Here is an 18,540-nt window from a genome sequence, read left to right on the forward strand (position 1 = left end):
TGATTTGGAAAGGCACACACCTGTCTATTTAAGGTCCCACAGTTGACAGTGCATGTCAGAGCAAAAACCAAACCATGAGATTGAAGGAATTGTCCAAGAGCAGACAGGACTGTGTCGAGGCACAGATCTGGGGAAGAGTCACAAAACATTTCTGCAGTATTGAAGGCCCCCAAGATCACAGTGGTCTCCATCATTCTTAAATGGAAGTAGTTTGGAACCACCAAAACTCTTCCTAGAGCAAACTGAGCAATCGAGGGAAAGGGCCTTTGTTCAGGGAGGAGACCAAGAACCCAATGGTCACTCTGACAGAGCTCTGGAGTTCCTCTGTGGAAATGGGAGAACCATTCAGAAGGACAACCATCTCTGCACCCCACGAATCAATATGGTAGAGTGGCCAGACAGAAGCCCCTCCTCAGGAAAAGGCCCATGATAGCTCACTTGGAGTTTGCCAAAAGTCACTTAAAACCTCTTTGCGCTAGGGGGCACTATTTTCACATCCGGATGAAAAGCAGGCCCAAAGTAAACTGCCTGCTACTCAGGCCCAGAAGCTAGGGTATGCATATAATTGGTAGATATGGATAGAAAACACTCTAACGTTTCTAAAACTGTTAAAATTATGTCTGTGAGTGTAACAGAACTTATTTGGCAGGCGAAACCCCGAGGACAAACCATTCAGGAAAACAATTTTTTGAGGTGACTGTGTTTTCAATTGGTTTTCTATGGGAATCTAGATTTCTGAGGCATCTGGTTGCAGTTCCTATGGCTTCCACTAGATGTAAACAGTCTTTAGAATTTGGTTGATGTTTTTCTTTTTGAGTAATGAAGAAGTAGCCCTTTCCTTTCTGGGTGTTGAGCCAAGTGAAGTGTTTTGTTTGGGGGGCGCGATCTGGGGCTCGCTCCACTTTCATTTTATCCGCTATTGAACACAGTATATTCCGTCTTAAATTGTATCGATTATTTACATTTTAAAATACCTAAAGTTGGATTAGGAAAGTTGTTTGAAATGTTTGGACCAAGTTTACAAGTAACTTTTTAGATAAGTTGTAGTCATGTTGGGCGAGTTGGAACCTGTGTTTTTCTGAATCAAATGCGCCAAATAAATGGACATTTTGGGGATATAACGATGGAATTTATCGAACAAAAGGACCATTTGTGATGTTTATGGGACATTTTGGAGTGCCAATAGAAGAAGATCTTCAAAGGTAAGGCATAAATTATATCGTTATTTCTGAGTTTTGTGTCGTGCCTGGGCGGTTGAAATATGATTGTCATGTGTTTGTATGATGGCGTGCTATCCTCAGATAATCACATGGTTTGCTTTCGCCGTAAAGCCTTTTTGAAATCTGACACGGTAGCTGGATTAACAAGAAGTTAAGCTTTAATTTGGTGTATTGCACTTGTGAGTTTATGAAAGTTAAATATTTCTAATCATTTAATTTGAATTTCGCGCTCTGTTGTCGAAACGTCCCACTAATGGAACATCTAGCCGTAACAGGACTCTCAGACCATGAGAAACAAGATTCTCTGGTCTGATGAAACCAAGATTGAACTAGTCTCTGAATGTCCTTGAGTGGCCCAGCCAGAGCCCAGACTTGAACCCGATTGAAAATCTCTGGAGAGACCTGAAAATAGTTGTGCATCCAACGCTCCCATTCAAACTGACAGAGCTTCAGAGGATCTACAGAAAAGAATGGGAGAAACTCCCCAAAATCAGGTGTGCCAAGCTTGTAACTTAAGTTTTGAGGCAGCGTGCAATTGGCATGCTGATTGCAGGAATGTCCACCAGAGCTGTTGCCAGATAATTGAATGATCATTTCTCTACAATAAGCCACCTCCAACGCTGTTTTAGAGAACTTGGCGATATGTCCAACCGGCCTCACATCCGCATACCACCATGTAGCCACACCAGCCCAGGACATTCACATCAGGCTTCTTAACCTAAGACCAGCCACCAGGACAACAAATGAAACTGTGGGTTTGCACAACCGAAGAATTTCTGCACGAACTGTCAGAAACCATCTCAGGGAAGCTCATCTGCGTGCTCGTCATCCTCACCAGGGTCTTGACCTGACTGCAGTTCAGCGTCGTAACAGACTTCAGTTGGCAAATGCTCACTTTGATGGCCACTGGCACGCTGGAGAAGTGTGCTCTTTACAGATGAATCCCGGTTTCAACTGTACAAGGCAGATGGCAGATGTGTGGTCGAGGGGTTTGCTGATGCCAATGTTGTGAACACAGTGCCCCATGGTGGCGGTGGGGTTTTGGTATGGGCAGGTATAAGCTACAGACAACAAACACAATTGCTTTTTATCAATGGCAATTTGAATGCACAGAGATACCGGGACGAGATCCTGAGGCCCCATTGTCGTGCCATTCATCTGCCGCCATCAGCTCATGTTTCAGCATGATAATAGATTACCACATATCGCAAGGACCTAAGGAACATTTCTGGAAGCTGAAAATGTCCCAGTTGTTCCATGGCCTGCATACTCACCAGACATGTCACCCATTGAGCATGTTTGGGATGTTCTGGATTGACGTGTACGACAGAGTGTTCAAGCTCCCGCCAATATCCACCAACTTCACACAGCCATTGAAGAGGAGTGGGACAATATTCCACAGGCCAAAATCAACAGCCTGATCAACTCTATGTGAAGGAGATGTGTTGCACTGCATGAGGCAAGTGGTGCTCGCACCAGATACTGACTGGTTTTCTGATCTGTGACCAACAGATGCATATCTGTATTCCCAGTCATGTGAAATCCATAGACTAGGGCCTAATGAATGTATTTAAATATACCGATTTCCTTATCTGAACTGTACCTCAGTAAAATCTTTGAAATTGTTGCATGTTGTGTTTATATTTTTGTCTGTACAATCTAATAATGATATTCTCAGGTGGGATTTGTTTGTGAGTTATTTGTGAACCTTTTGATGAAAGATGTGTGTAGAACTAATAGCAATCAACCTAATCCTGTGTAATTAAACTACATGTATTACACTTTGTCTATTACAAATGGTATGTTTCTCATTCCCCACAATTTACACAACAATGCAGTTGAAAAGAATTGCAGTCTTGGCTCAGATAGTTATTGAATAATATTAGGCTATCATCCAATTTTCATTTTATTTTGACATGATTTTCTTTAGGCAAGATTTTGGAACTACAAGATCCACAGTTCTCGGTGCACGGCAACAGCTTGGACATGACGCTCCGGTTGCTCAACCCGGGGAAGATAGGCGGAGCTCGAGTCAAAGCGGTACACGGTTGTGGTAGAGAGGGAACAGGCGTTGTTGAAAGGGAGAGGAAGCTGAAACGGCAGTTGGTACGCAAGCTATTTATTTTTAACGTTGCTTGCATCCATTGCTATTTCCTAATGGCAACGGAGGATAAAAGGAAATCTGTGCCGCAGGCTGAATCAGAAGTCGGTTCGTTACCGACACCTCATGGCTACAATAACAATAATAACAACAACAACAATAATAACAAAGATAGCGAGGGAAGCGAGAATACGACCACGGCCACTTCGAGCGCTACCGCATCGAGCGGGACAGGAACTCATAGCATCGGGAACGGCTCTGGAGTCAACCCTACAGTGGGAAATAACGGGAAATGGGTCCGGTTGAACGTCGGCGGCACAGTATTCCTCACAACGCGACATACCCTACTCAAAGAACAAACGTCCTTTCTCTATCGGCTCTGTCAACACCAGGACTTACATTCGGACACGGTAAGGCGAGTTGATCAAGCGCTTGGCTTCGATCAAGATAACATATCAGAGAAGAGTGATAAGGCAAGATGTTCATCGAACTCTCATGATCACTTGATGGAATTAATTAATTGAATGGATGGATGGATGGATAGATAGACAGACGAATCAATTACATTTGAATGGTACCAGTAGATATGGCTCTGTGGTACGCCTACCCACCACCAGATATGGCTCTACCCAATACCCAGTGAGTCAGATGGATGTGCACTGGCTGCCGAATTCAGACCTGTGCAGAGTGTTTATGCTGGCAGCACAGAGGGGGAGGAGATTGGTGGGTTAGACACATATCTATAGATAGGTTGGCAATATGTGACTGATCTGTTTGTGAAATACAGTACATCACTAATGAAGTAAGCCTATAATAGGATTTATTTCAGTGTCTCTGTCTTTCTGTATGTGTGATCACAGATAGTATTGTCCCTTGGCTTCAAACATAGCCCTATAGTAGGCTGCTAAAATTGATTTGCCCTCCTACATCACTGGTTACGGTGAGTAGATAAGGTGCATCATCTTTGTGTGACCTTCATTAATGCCCTAGTGTCCATTAGTCTCGTTCCGACTCTCTTTCTCTCCCTCTCTGTCTTTCTCTCCCTCTGTCTTTTTCTCTCTTTCCATAGAATAAGTAAAGAGATTGTATGTGCGACTGTCTCTGTGTCGAGGTAAATAACACCTCTGTTTCCCTGTGGGACCTACTAAGGGACCTGGCACTAGGCTCAGCACACCGTGTAGTTCCTTGTGCAAATTCCGGGTAAATCATGAACACACCAGATGAGGGTTGACTTTTCCTGACCGGAGGCAGTGTGGCTGAACAGAGAGGCCAGGATGACAGGCGATAGAGAGACAGAGTAGCTCATTTTTAATCTTCGCCCTCTGTGTTTGTGTGTGTGTGTGCGCGCACATCTGTCTCTGTCCTCCTGCACCACTGGCCACAGTGAATAGATAAGGCACATCATCTTTGTGTGTGACCTTCATTCCTCCTCTCTCCCTCTCTCTCTCTCTCTCTCTCTCTCTCTCTCTCTCTCTCTCTCTCTCTCTCTCTCTATTTCTCTCTCCCTCTCTCTATTTCTCTCTCTCTCTCTCTATTTCTCTCTCTCTCTCTCTATTTCTCTCTCTCTCTCTCTATTTCTCTCTCTCTCTCTCTCTATTTCTCTCTCTCTCTCTCTCTATTTCTCTCTCTCTCTCTCTATTTCTCTCTCTCTATTTCTCTCTCTCTCTCTCTCTATTTCTCTCTCTCTCTCTCTCTTTCTCTCTCTCTCTCTCTCTCTATTTCTCTCTCTCTCTCTCTCTATTTCTCTCTCTCTCTCTCTCTATTTCTCTCTCTCTCCCTCTCTATTTCTCTCTCTATTTCTCTCTATTTCTCTCTATCTCTCTCTCTATTTCTCTCTCTCTTTTCTCTCTCTCTCTCTCTCTATTTCTCTCTCTCTCTCTCTCTCTCTCTCTCTCTCTCTCTCTCTCTCTCTCTCTCTCTCTCTCTCTCTCTCTCTCTCTCTCTCTCTCTCTCTCTCTCTCTCTCTCTCTCTCTCTCTCTCTCTCTCTGCCTCTAGTCAAACACCATCTAAACACTCCCTCCTCTCCTCTGTTATCTCTCACCCCTTTTATGGACCCTCTCTCCTCTTTCTTTTCATTCTCTTCTCACACTTGAGTCATCTTATTCCTCTCAGGCTACTATCATGTCATTGCCTCTTAATTAACTGTTTCTAAAACAGTACTAGCAGTCTACTTCTTTTTCTCCCCACTAATTTACTGTTAGTCCCTTCTTGTAACCTGGCTTATGATGAAAGGCCCCACAGAGTCCTCAGGAATACAGAGTACCCAAGTCCAACATTACATCCACAGAAGAAAGAGAATAAACAAGTACTAGGCCACTAGCTGTGTTTTTATTTTTCTGTTACCCAGGTGATTCTATCTTCACAGGACCTCTATTGTTATCCTCTGGTTTGTGCTCCAATCTGCAGTGGGTTGCCGCGGTGTTTAGAACACACACACAGACACACACACACCAACTGTGTATTACTATTTTAATAAGATTATTGTCTGTCTGGCACCTACAGGCTTGCCCCCCTGTCTCAAAATACATCCCTGGTGCCTGCTGTCACCCCTGCCCTGACTTCCACTCCCTTGTGACATCCTCCTGTCCCTTCCTGTCCCCCTTCTTTCTCTCATTATATTCTCCTTTTGTCTGCCTCTCCTCCTCCTGCTCCTCTTTCACTCCTCCTGCTCTCCCTCTGGCTCTGTTCACCGTACTCCAGCTGAAACCAGCATGTATGCTGTAGTTACAGGTTCTCCGTTATCACAGTTCAGGATTGTTGTGAAGCCTCTCCCTCCACCCTCTGTGTCACTGCAGATTCCAACACATGCCCAAACTCATCTTGATAACCTGGGTAGTGATAAGATACAGCGGTTAGGGAGTTGGGACAGTAACCGAAAGTCTGCTTCGTAATCCCCGAGTCGGTAAGGTGAAGAAATATGCCGTTCTGCCATTGAGCAAGGCAGTTAACCACCACAACAACCGTTTCTAACCCCAAGCCATAAGACTGCTGAACAATTAACCAAATGGCCACTGGATTATTTACATTGACCCCCCCAACCCCTCCCCCCATTTGTTTTTTAACACTGCTACTACTTGCTGTTTATAATCTATGCATAGTCACTTCACCCTACCTACATTTAGCAATGACCTCGACTAACCTGTACCCCCACACATTGACCGGTACCCCCTGTATATAGCCCCGTTATTGTTATTTTATTGTGTTACTTTTTATCATTTTTTACTTTAGTTTATTTGGTAAATATTTTCTTAACTCTTTCTTGAACTGCGCTGTTGGTTAAGGGCTTGTAAGTAAGCATTTCACGGTAAGCTCTGCACATGTTATTTTCGGAGCATGTGACATATAAAGTTTGAATTGATTTGATTTTGCTCCCCGGGCGCCGATTACATGGATGTCGATTAAATAGATTTTTCTTCTCAAACTATTTTGTGAAAAATGATCATATCTAAATCTGAAAACTACAAATTTCAAGAACAAATCACTCTGGAGTCAGATGTTTACAGGATGTGTAATTTAGTCTGTTAAATTAAAGTTCAAATTAGGCAGGTCTGGTGCCGAAAAAGAAAGGAAAGTCTTGCCTATTTCACAAATATTTTATTTTTGAAAAAAAAGTTGTGTGTGTAGTCCAGTCAGTAAAAATATTTTAAAGTACTACATACAGTGCCTTCAGAAACTATTCATAACCCTTGACTTATTCCACATTTTGTTGTGTTACGGCCTGAAATCAAAATATATATATATCTTTTTTTCACCCATCTACACACAATACCCCATAGTGACAAAGTGAAAACATGTTTTTAGAAATGTTTCACATGTATCAAAATGTAATATAGAAATATCTAATTTACATAAGTATTCACATGCCTGAGTCAATACTTTGTACAAGCACCTTTGGCAGCGATTACAGCTGTGAGTCTTTTTGGGTTAGTCTCTAATAGCTTTCCACACATGGATTGTGCAACATTCCCATTTTTATTTTCAACATTTTTCAAGCTCTGTCAAATTGGTTGTTGATCATAGTCTACCGAAAGTTGTCTGTTCTTTCGGCCTACATTTGCGCGCTGGCCAGGTAGCCTCTAGGCCTACTTCTAAGCGTAATCGGGTGTGTGTCCTGTTCTACTGGTGATATACAGTATGTAATGGGGAATTGATATACACTAACAATCAAACGCAAACCATTCTCATAATTAAGTTTTAAAACAATGAATGTGCCCAATTGGCGGGGAGAGAGCGCATTCTTGAGAGAGAAGTGCATTGTGCATCTGGGCGCTACATGGTCAATCCGATGTCTGCATTGGCTATGCAGCATTTACAGTAATAGCCTGTGCAGATGTCAGGGTATTCATACTTCTTGCGCTTGGTGGAGCAGTGCAGAGCTGTTGTGAAGGAAGTGAGTTTGGGTTTATACAGGATGTACCGCCCCCACCTACCGTCAACCAATCAATGCGCAGCTATATGGAGCCCTCCACATTGTTACAATATTTGGGAGGCACATGGCCGATGCGGTTAGTCTAGACCTCAGAAATGTATTAGTTCACCGAGATGGGAACAAATGTGTATTTAATACTGCTCTACTAAAAATGATTGGTCGACCAACAGCCTATCAAACAAACAATGACCAGTCGACTCATTGGGGTCAGCCCTAGTTGATAATTGCCATAGATTTTCAAGTAGATTTAAGTCAAAACTGTAACTCAGCCACTCTGGAACATTCAGTCTTCTTGGTAAATGACTCCATTGTAGATTTGGCCTTGTGTTTTAGGTTATTTTTAGGTTATTATTAAAAACTCCCCAGTCCTCAACGATCACAAGTATACCCAAAACATGATGCAGCCACCTCTATGCTTGAAAATATGGAGAGTGGCACTCTGTATTGGATTTACCCCAAACGTAACATTTTGTATTCAGGACAACAAGTTAATTGCTTAGCTACATTTTTTGCAGTATTTCTTTAGTGCCTTGTTGCAAACAGGGTGCATGTTTTGGAATATTTTTATTCTGTACAGGCTTCCTTCTTTTCACTCTTTCTATTAAGTTAGTATTGTGGAGTAACTACAATGTGGTTGATCCATGCTCAGTTTTTCTACTATCACAGCCATTATACTCTCTTAACTGTTTTAAAGTCACCATTAGCCAAATCCCTGAGCGGTTTCCTTCCTCTCCAGCAACTGAGTTAGGAAGAATGCCTGTATCTTTGTAGTGCCTGGGTGTATTGATACACCATCTAAAGTGTAAAGAATTACTTCACCATGCTCAAAGAGATATTTCATGTCTGCTTTTTTATTTTTACCCATCTACCAATAGGTGCCTTTCTTTTGCGAGGCATTGGAAAACCTCCCTTGTCTTTGTGGTTAAAGCTGTGTTCGAAATGCACTGCTCGACTGAGGGACCTTACAGATAATTGTATGTGTTGGGTACAGAGACGATGCAGTCATTCATGTAAAACATTATTATTGCGCACAGAGTGAGTCCATGCAACTGATTATGTGACTTGTTAAGTACATTTTTACTCTTGAATATATTGAGGCTTGCCATAACAAAGGGTCTGAATACTGGCTGACTCAAGACATATCAGCTTTTCATTTAACTAATTAGTAACCATTTGGATTGACATAATTCTACTTTGACATTATGGGGTATAGTGTGTAGGCCAGTGAGAAAAAAAATCTTTATTTAATCCATTTTAAATTCCGGATGTAACACAACAAAATGTGGAAACAGTCAAGGGATCTGCATATTTCTGCGCAATATGCAGCACTGTTGTTGGCAGAGTGATTAGGACTTTACAATGCTAGAGGCTGGTGTTATGTGCTCTTGTGTGTACTATTTGACCTCCAATCCAAAATAGACCCAGCACTGAAGTAGCACAGTTGCAGATCTGTATGCGCTTCAGCCAACTTTATTGTTTATGTTGTCATGCATGATAAAGGCAGTTCACTAAAACACTTGATTTCAAAGTTTACCAAACCCTACAACTCTATACACAAGACTACTTTTTAACAATTTACACAGAACATTTTTACAAAAAACACATTTACTGAAACTAACTGTGCAAATGCAAAGTTTGGGAACAGAATTTTGGTAAAAATCTCCCTCAGTTTTTTGTGTCCAGGTTTTCCAAAAACGGTTAAATATATGCTGAGATTTCAACAATGTCTGCAGAAAGAATGGGGTGTCAGCAATGACATGACACATTGAATTTGAAAAAATATATTTTGGTATTGAACTATGGTATGTGAAGTGGATTTACACCCGGTAACAGAATTGCGGTAACACAATTTTATCATGGGTCCCTGAGCTGTACTACACAGAAATGCATAATTATGGATATGCATGTCATTCTCTTCATGGTGGTGCATCCTAAATAGGTGCACTAAGGTATACATATTCAATATCCTCTTTGCATATTTGGGTATTATTCTACACAATGGCAATATTTTTTTTATGAGCTCTGCCTCCAAACAAGACCAAACTTGGTTGGTCCAAACCGGACCAAATCTGAACCAGTCATAGACGTCAATGTTTCACAAGTTTGGACTTCAAAGTACAGAATAGTAGAGCTCAGTAGAGTACAGTACAGTTCAGAACAGTACAGTACACTAGAGTTCAGTAAGTAGTGTTGAGTTGAATTCAGTACAGTACAGTACAATATAGTACAGTAGAGTACAGTAAAGTTTAATATTGTTCAATACAGTACAGTAGAGTACATTAGTGTACTCAACTCTAGTGTGCTCTACTGTGTATTGTACTGAAATCTGCTCTACTGTACTCTACTGTGCAGTACTGTACTGAACTACACTCTTGTTTACTGTGCTGTACTGTACTCTACTGTGTTGTCCAAACTTTTGAACCTAACTGTGACTGTAACTACTATGATTTCCCATTGTAACCAGTTCAATTGCAGAATATCCGTTACCGATTGTTTTTGGTGGGGGAAATTCCGTTACCAGTTTGGTAAAGAAATTCAGAGTTAAACAAAATTGGTATCATTAAAAACACTAACTAGTGCCTCCCGGGTGGCGCAGTGGTCTAGGGCAGTGCTAGCTTTGCAGTGCTTGCTTTGCAGTGCTTGCTTTGCAGTGCTTGCTTTGCCACTCTGTCGCAGCCAGCTGCAACCTGGAGGTCCATGGGGCGACGCACAATTGGCCTAGTGTCGTCCGGGCTAGGGAGGGTTTGGCCGGTAGGGATATCCTTGTGTCATTGTGCACTAGCGACTCCTGTGGCGGGCCGGGCGCAGTGCACGCTAACTAGGTCGCCAGGTGCACGGTGTTTCCTCCGACACATTAGTGCGGCTGGCTTCCGGGTTGGATGCGCGCTGTGTTAATGAAGCAGTGCGGCTTGGTTGGCGGGTGGAGCAGTGGTCGCAGTGCAAGCTGTGCCACCAGAGACTCTGGGTTCGAGCCCAGGCTCTGTCGCAGCCAGCCGCGACAGGGAGGTCCATGGGGCGACACACAATTGACCTAGCGTTGTCCAGTTTAGGGAGAGTTTGGCCGGTAGGCATATCCTTGTCTCATCACGCACTAGCGACTCCTGTGGCGGGCTAACCAGGTCGCCAGGTGCAGGTGCTCGTACGGGAGTTGTAGCGATGAGACAAGATAGTAACTACTAACAATTGGATACTACAAAATAAAGGAGAGAAATTTTAAACACAGACTTGAATTATCCTCCCTCTTCATGAGGAAAATATCTGTGTCACGGTTTTCTTTAGGTGAAAGAGAGTCAGACCAAAATGCGGCGTGGCTATTGCGATCCATGTTTAATGAAACAAAGTAAACACGAATCAAAAACAATAAACGTAACACGAAAACCGAAACAGCCTAATACTGGTGCAAAGTAACACAGAGACCGTAACAAGGACAATCACCCACAAAACCTAACACCAAACAGGCTACCTAAATATGGTTCCCAATCAATCAGAGACAATGACGAACACCTACCTCTGATTGAGAACCATATCAGGCCAAACATAGAACTAGACAAACTAGACATGTAACATAGAATGCCCACCCAGCTCACACCCTGACCAACCAAAACATAGAAACATACAAAGCAAACTATGGTTAGGGTGTGACAATCTGAAAGATAGGTGGGTATTTGGTAAAGGAATTTCAAGGCAGTGTTTCTGCAAAACTAAATATGTTTTGATATTAGTCTTTACTTCAAAATTATTGTGTTTTGATGCATTTCTGATACCCTTTAAGATATTTTCTGTCAGATCTTTTCTAAGACCCCTTTTCCATCTGTTTGACCAGAAATCAAAGCGTGTTCTTAATTTTTAGCATGGAAAATAGTTGACAAATGCATATATGCCTGAATAAATAAATAAAATACTCTTCGCTTTTATTAGACACTCAATTTGATATTCTCCTATGAACTTCACATGTTGGTACACATGGGTCCTTTTAGATGTAAATGACCTGACCAGGCTAGCATTAGACTGGTTCAGTTTGGTCTCAGTCAGTGTTTTCACACCAGGAGAGGAAGTAAAGATTGTATGTGTGTCTGTGTCTGTCTCTATTTCTGTGCTGAGACAAATAACACCTCTGTTTGCCTAACAGATATTTCCTGTGGGACCCAGTGAGGCCCCCATAGAGACTAGGCTAGGCATAGTTCCTTGGGTAAATCATTAACACACCAGATGAGGATTGAATCTTCCGTGGAATTGTTTTTAATGGGCTGACTGGCGGCAGTGTGGCTGAACAGACAGGCTAGGATCACAGGAGATCACAGATATAGCCAATTTTTCATCTTCACCCTCAGTGTGTGCGTTCATGCCTGAGTGCATGTGTTTATCATTCATAGCGAGGGTACCTAGATATTCTGGAAGCCTCACACAGGTGTCATCATCATACATACTGTCAAGTCATGTCCAATGAGGAGGTGTCTGTCTGTCCTCAACTGTAGTTGCTCTGGGTTTGTTTGTCTCTCTGCCTCTGTCTAGGCCCCTTTCCCCCAGCAACTCTCCCTGTGCCCTTGTCTGTCCTCTGTATCTCTCTCTTTCGGTTTCTCTGTCTCTCTCTCCCTCCCCCTGTCTGAGTCCTCCTTTATCCAGTGTCTGCCAGCTCTCATCTCCAATCGATTCTTCTCTGCCTGTCTCCCCAGTCCCTTCTTCATTCAGCTGAGTGCCTCACATACCCTCCATCCCTCTGCCTTCTCTCTCTCGCTCTCGCTCTAATCTGCAGGCTCTCATTCCTTTCCCTCCATTCCTATTATTTTGCAGCACTTCTTCGATTCAGATTCAGAGCTGTGCCCTCTTACCACAGCCTCTCCATCCCTCTGTCCGTCTCATTCACACTCTCTCTCTCTCCCTCTCGCTGTCTGTCTGATCTGCAGGCTCTCATTCCTTTCCCTCCATTCCTAATCATTTGCAGCACTTCTTCAATTCAGATTCAGAGCTGTGCCCTCTTACCACAGCCTCTCCATCCCTCCCCTCTTCTCCATCCCGCTCTCCATCTGCTCCTTAATCAGCTACTTCTGTCTTTCTTCTCCTCTCTTATCTAGCTCGCTCCACTCTGCCACTTGTTTGTGTTCCTGAATCCCTCTCTCCCAATTTCCTCTTTCTGAACTCCTTGGCCTCTCTCTCCTCCTCTTTCTCATCTCTCTCTACCTCCCTCTCTCTGTCTAGAGTCTCTGCATCTCTGTGTTTGAAAATGGGTGCCTGGGGCTGGTTTAGTAATTGGCGTGCAGGGAGAGCTTTATGGGAGATGCTGTAAAGGCACTGGCATGCCGTCAGCTAAGAAAGGGCCACGCCATGTGAATGTAACAGGCTCTCTCTCAATCTTTCTCTCCCCATCTCTCCATATCTTTCTCTCTCTCTTCACTCTCAGTCCCTCTGTATATATCCCCTCTCTCTCTCCTTATCTCTATCCCCCTCACCACACTCTCTGAATCTCTCTCACACTATCTGTAATATAGAACCACTAGGCTCTAATAGTGCCACTCTTATCACTCTGAAAAGAGGACTTTTGCTGTTAGTTTGAAAAAAGTGATCGCAAGTGGGTTTCCAAACATAGATCTCGACCAAAACCCAATACAATAGAATTGCACAATAGAATAGCACTTAATATTGATCTCATATTAATACCTTTATTAATTCTTATGGTTGTTTTCTCCCTTCCTCTGTTGTAGGACGAGACAGGGGCCTATGTGATAGACAGAGACCCCACCTACTTCGGCCCTATCCTTAACTACCTGCGACACGGCAAACTGGTCTACAACAAGGAGCTGGCTGAAGAAGGTACTAGATTACATTTGGTATTAGACATTGCGTTATGATGCTATTATAATGTATAGTAAGATTGGTAATAAGAATGTAATAACACTTTGATTGACCGTGTGTGTGTGTGTGTGTGTGTGTGTGTGTGTGTGTGTGTGTGTGTGTGTGTGTGTGTGTGTGTGTGTGTGTGTGTGTGTGTGTGTGTGTGTGTGTGTGTGTGTGTGTGTGTGTGTGTGTGTGTGTGTGTGTGTGTGTGTGTGTGTGTGTGTGTTGTGCTCTGCTCTGTCCCAGGTGTGTTAGAGGAGGCTGAGTTCTACAACATCACTCCTCTGATAAAACTGATCAAGGAGAGGATCCTGGAGCGGGACTGTAAAGTCACACAGGTCAAACACACACACACACACAGCTTTGTTTTTGTGAATTTTCTGGACTTTTTGGGGAGTACATTTCTTTTCTTCTTAATCCTAATTCAGGGCATGAGAAACGCCATGATTGTTCTTTTTTTCCTACCTTGTCAAGACTTTCTGGTGACTTGTCAGGACATTGTGGTCCTGATAAGGTAGGAAACACACACACACACACACACACACACACACACACACACACACACACACACACACACACACACACACACACACACACACACACACACACACACACACACACACACACACACACACACACACACACACACACACACACACACACACACACACACACACACACACACACACAGTAGATAAGATACAGGGATTTACACAGTACAAGATGGCTACAGGTCTGCTAAAACAAAAACAGACTTGTCCATGTGCCAAGCAGAAAGACTGTTCAGCCATGTGTTTCACTCTTTCTGTATTTTAAAGTTATTTTCAGTATATTTCACCCATCATGTCTATGATTTCTGTTATGTAACTTTCAATCTTCCTCCTACTCTCTGTATTATACGCTTTACTGTACCCTCTGTCTCTACCCTTCGGCTAGACACACGCTCATGCACACACACACTGTGGGCTGTGGGGGTGCGTCCTACGTCACTGCTTATAACTATAAGAAATCTAAAATGTGTCAAATCAATTATATCAAGCTCAGGGCACCAGCTATACATTTGGCTAGTGGCTAGATGTCAAAATCAAGACTCTTAGTTACAGCAGCCTTTCAATCCCCTCCTAGATGCGTACACAAAAATAAAAGATGAAATATTTTATTTAGGTAATACCATATGTTCCAGTATGGTGATGGCACCCAACCCTAACGCTCACTCTCACTATCATTCATCTTCCAAACATCACTACCTCTTGCTAACCTCTTGCTCTCCCAATCCTCTTTCTCTCTGCTAATAAATTTCCTTTCCTTACAAACATCTCACCTTCTACTCTCTCTCTCTCTCTCTCTCTCTCTCTCTCTCTCTCTCTCTCTCTCTCTCTCTCTCTCTCTCTCTCTCTCTCTCTCTCTCTCTCTCCATACACCTTTCCCACCTACCTATATCTGTACATTCCCTCCCTCTCTTCCTCCTTCTCCTATCTTTACACCCTCTCTCTGTCCATCAGCAGGTGCCTCCTAAACATGTGTACCGGGTGCTGCAGTGCCAGGAGGAGGAGCTGACCCAGATGGTTTCCACCATGTCAGACGGCTGGAAGTTTGAGCAGGTCAGCGTGCGCACCTGCAGAAAGCCCCGCACCGGACTGCTCTGGACTGTGGGTTGGACTCACGCTGCTGCTCTGCTCTACCACACTCCCAACCAATCAACCCCTTTCCTGCTCTCTGTTAGCCAATCAGAGCCTCAGAGTCAGACCAATCAGACCAATCCGAGACCAAGGCCTAGTCCCAATCTGCTCACAAAAAGGCCTCCTTTTCACATTTCCCTCCGCTCAGAAGAAGACTGATCTAAACAGACACAGACCAGTGATCATAAGGGGAAAGAGATGCAAAAAGGAAGCAGAGCCAAGGAAGCTCCAGTGGAAGCTACCATATGCTGGCACATTGCCAGTTCAGTAAAGTGTTTTGAGTAGTACTGTAATGCTAAACATTGCCGTCAGTGCTTCAGGGTGTTACAGTTCAGTCTCACTGCCCACAGTAGAGTTGTAGCAGACATGTAGTGCTGCTAGGCTGTCCTTACCCTCTGTCCCTCCTCCCTGCATGAGCATCCATGACTTTACGGGCCACCTCTCTTACTCTGTCCAACTTTCTTTCTCTTTTTTTTGTTGCTCCATCTCTCTTTTTCTCTCTGTCTCTAATAGATGGTAAACATTGGTTCGTCGTATAGCTATGGGACAGAGGACCAGGCAGAGTTTCTGTGTGTGGTGTCCAAGGAGCTACACACACCTGGCTCAGGCCTGGGCACCGAACAGAGCCACAAGACCAAGGTGAGACTGACACACAGGAAACATATACACACACACACACACAGGTACATGGGCAGATGTGTCTTAGGGATATACTCATACATCGTACACCACACACCATTCACATATCACCACCATTCACTTCCACAAAGGTCTGAAGTAGCAGGATACGGATCTGTCACAGAGTGTCTCCATGTGACATTTCTCTTCATCCAAGATGATCTGAGTATCCCTTTGATCTTAGTGTTGGCATTTTCCACTCAAACACTGAATGTCACCCACACAACTCTCAAATGTCATTCACAAGCGCATTCACATTCACTCCATCATCCACACCTCTCTCTCTCCCTCTCCCAGATACTCAATCTGTTCATTCATTTTTGTTGTCGTTCTGTCTCATTTTTTTTATTCTCCGTCCTTTTATTGGAGTGAAGGCTTCAGAGGTGCAGCAGGAGAAAGGAGCGCAGGATGAGGTGGAGGGAAGAGAGAGAAATACCACCCCGAATGAGTGGATAAGGGAATGACAGTCTTGTGTCAGTTTTCCAAAGACGTGAATGGGTGAGGATCCATGCTAGTGTTGTTGGCTGGTAGTGGGTAGTAGCAGTAGTAGACTGTGATCAAAAGGGATCCAGGGCTGTTCCACAGCATTACATTGCCTTGCCTCAAACTCCATACAGTATTCAAAGGCCAAGGAGAGACTAACTTTTATTAAAGTTTTTTTGATTTACAAATATGTAGAGAGAAAAAAGTAGGCCTTGCACTTTTGCTCCCCATCTTAAAAAGTGAACTACTATTTGTTTGAAATACCATGTGTGATGCCAGAGTGTTCGATATTGCTCTGGGGACATTGTGTCCTGCCTGGAAAATGATCTGTTCAGCAGCATAACCCAGCTGGTCTGATGATGAGTTAGTCTCACCAGGCAGGCGGGTTGCCTCCCACATTAACAATGCCCTAGATCTGGGATTTTCCAGACTAATGATGAGCTGATGCTGCTGTGCTGCCATTGAGCCAACACGACACCTAAACGTCTCTCATTACCAATGCAATGACATGGAATAGCCCTGACATTTTGTGTAGTGGTAGTATAAGTGTGTTTTATATTTTACATGAAAAAAAAACACAAACACACACAATCTTACTTGTACATGTGTAAAGGGGACATTTTGGCAGAACTGCACAGTAGGGCTGCAACGTTTATTTTCATCCAAACACCAATTAATCAAGTGACGAGAAGTGCCAAAGAAACAATACAAGCTCATGTTGTTTTTTCCATTCACAACAAAGGGAGTCCTGGATGTCACAAACACTATTACTTTATCATTCTGTCCCCATCGTCACCATCAGCATCAAACATAAAAAATACTACATTTACTGTATGTGTTTAGATTGTTTCACATGTCACCCAATCAAAGCTGATACACAGTATGAGATGTGAACATGTAACATGAGCATGTAACCGATCAACTCTGAAATACAACACTGAGAATCTGTCTTCAAAGATGGCATCCTCTGATGTTTCTCCTGTCTGTGCTTGTCTTTCAGCTTTTTCAGATCCATGGATCCCGGATGTACTAGAGAGAATTGTACTGTTTTAGCTTGACATTTCATTTTGTGTGTGTTGACATATGTTTTATCATTGTTGTTGCTTCTGGAGAAAAAAAAACAGAAGTGCTCAAACATTATTTTTCAAAGATTATCGAAGTGTCCCTCTCACCAGCAGCGAAACACCAACATTTCAAAGTGTGTAGAGAGAGATATGTAAAAAAAAAAAAATGTTTTATTTATTTATTATCATTTATAATTTTTTTAATGTATTTTAGTTCTAATCACTTAAGCCATGGAAGTTAGTGAATCTTAGTAAAATAGATTTGACCAAAGACAATGGTTAAAAGCACTGCAAATCAATGTGCTCATCCAAATGTGAAAAATGGTATGAAATATGTGGAATCTGACTCATAAGTAAGTTGTTGTTGTATGCAGTAGTTCTGACTTGTCTGATGCTTGATACAGTAGTGAGACCTGGGCCTGAGCCTGTGATGTGGCAATGTCCTGTCTCTGATACTGCTCTGCTGCAGTAGAGATTGACAGTGAGACTCACACAGAAAGACAGACAGATGTCAACTAACTGGCCACAGTCAGCACCACAAAAAAACTCTTCCCCCTTACACACACTCCCTTACGCCCTCTCACAGACACGCGCACGCACACAGTCTTGTATAATTAACTTTGTTTGGACACACAATTCAGTCCCATTCAAAATCCTATTTTTCCTAACCTTAAGTATAGTTAAACACGTACACACACACACACACACACACACACACACACACACACACACACACACACACACACACACACACACACACACACACACACACACACACACACACACACATCTTTCACTCGCTCACTCACTCACTCACTCACTCACTCACTCACTCACTCACTCACTCACTCACTCACTCACTCACTCATACCCATAGCAGTGCTTCCTGTCGGGACATGTGTGTTCCCTGAGGCATGTGCATGCTCAGCAGAGCAGAGCTCTCAGCCTGTCGCCCTGGCCTGGCTCCAGTGTGACTCTAGGCACTGGCAGGATAAAGAAGAGAAAGGTGCTGAAAGAGGTCTGCCTCTGAAGTGGCACCTTATTCCCTACATA

At 43.2% G+C, this 18,540-nt stretch overlaps 1 protein-coding gene across 6 annotated transcripts; it reads left to right on the top strand.

Moving 5' to 3' along the window:
- Positions 1-3,263: 3,263 nt before the first annotated feature.
- On the top strand, positions 3,264-18,242 carry LOC118402981 (BTB/POZ domain-containing protein KCTD5-like). Of its 6 annotated transcripts, none has more exons than XM_052478107.1 (7): positions 3,264-3,731; positions 13,451-13,559; positions 13,830-13,921; positions 15,086-15,232; positions 15,776-15,901; positions 16,315-16,438; positions 17,424-18,242. In XM_052478107.1, the coding sequence occupies exons 1-6, from the start codon at positions 3,378-3,380 to the stop codon at positions 16,402-16,404; spliced, it is 918 nt and encodes a 305-aa protein (XP_052334067.1). In that variant the 5' UTR covers positions 3,264-3,377; the 3' UTR covers positions 16,405-16,438; positions 17,424-18,242. The 6 variants fall into 6 exon arrangements, with proteins under 6 accessions (XP_052334067.1, XP_052334069.1, XP_052334068.1 ...); XM_052478109.1 differs by having other exon boundaries at positions 15,086-15,184; XM_052478108.1 differs by having other exon boundaries at positions 15,089-15,232.
- Positions 18,243-18,540: the final 298 nt, after the last annotated feature.

This window comes from Oncorhynchus keta, chromosome 24 (genome assembly GCF_023373465.1).
Source record: "Oncorhynchus keta strain PuntledgeMale-10-30-2019 chromosome 24, Oket_V2, whole genome shotgun sequence".
Taxonomy (NCBI): Eukaryota; Metazoa; Chordata; class Actinopteri; order Salmoniformes; family Salmonidae; genus Oncorhynchus; species Oncorhynchus keta.

Coding starts and splice junctions, on each gene's coding strand:
- LOC118402981 (XM_052478107.1), top strand. CDS start 3,378: ATGGCAACGGAGGATAAAAGGAAATCTGTGCCGCAGGCTGAATCAGAA. Junction 13,922..15,085: donor GGGACTGTAAAGTCACACAG/GTCAAACACACA, acceptor TCTGTCCATCAG/CAGGTGCCTCCTAAACATGT. Junction 15,233..15,775: donor GCACCGGACTGCTCTGGACT/GTGGGTTGGACT, acceptor TGTCTCTAATAG/ATGGTAAACATTGGTTCGTC.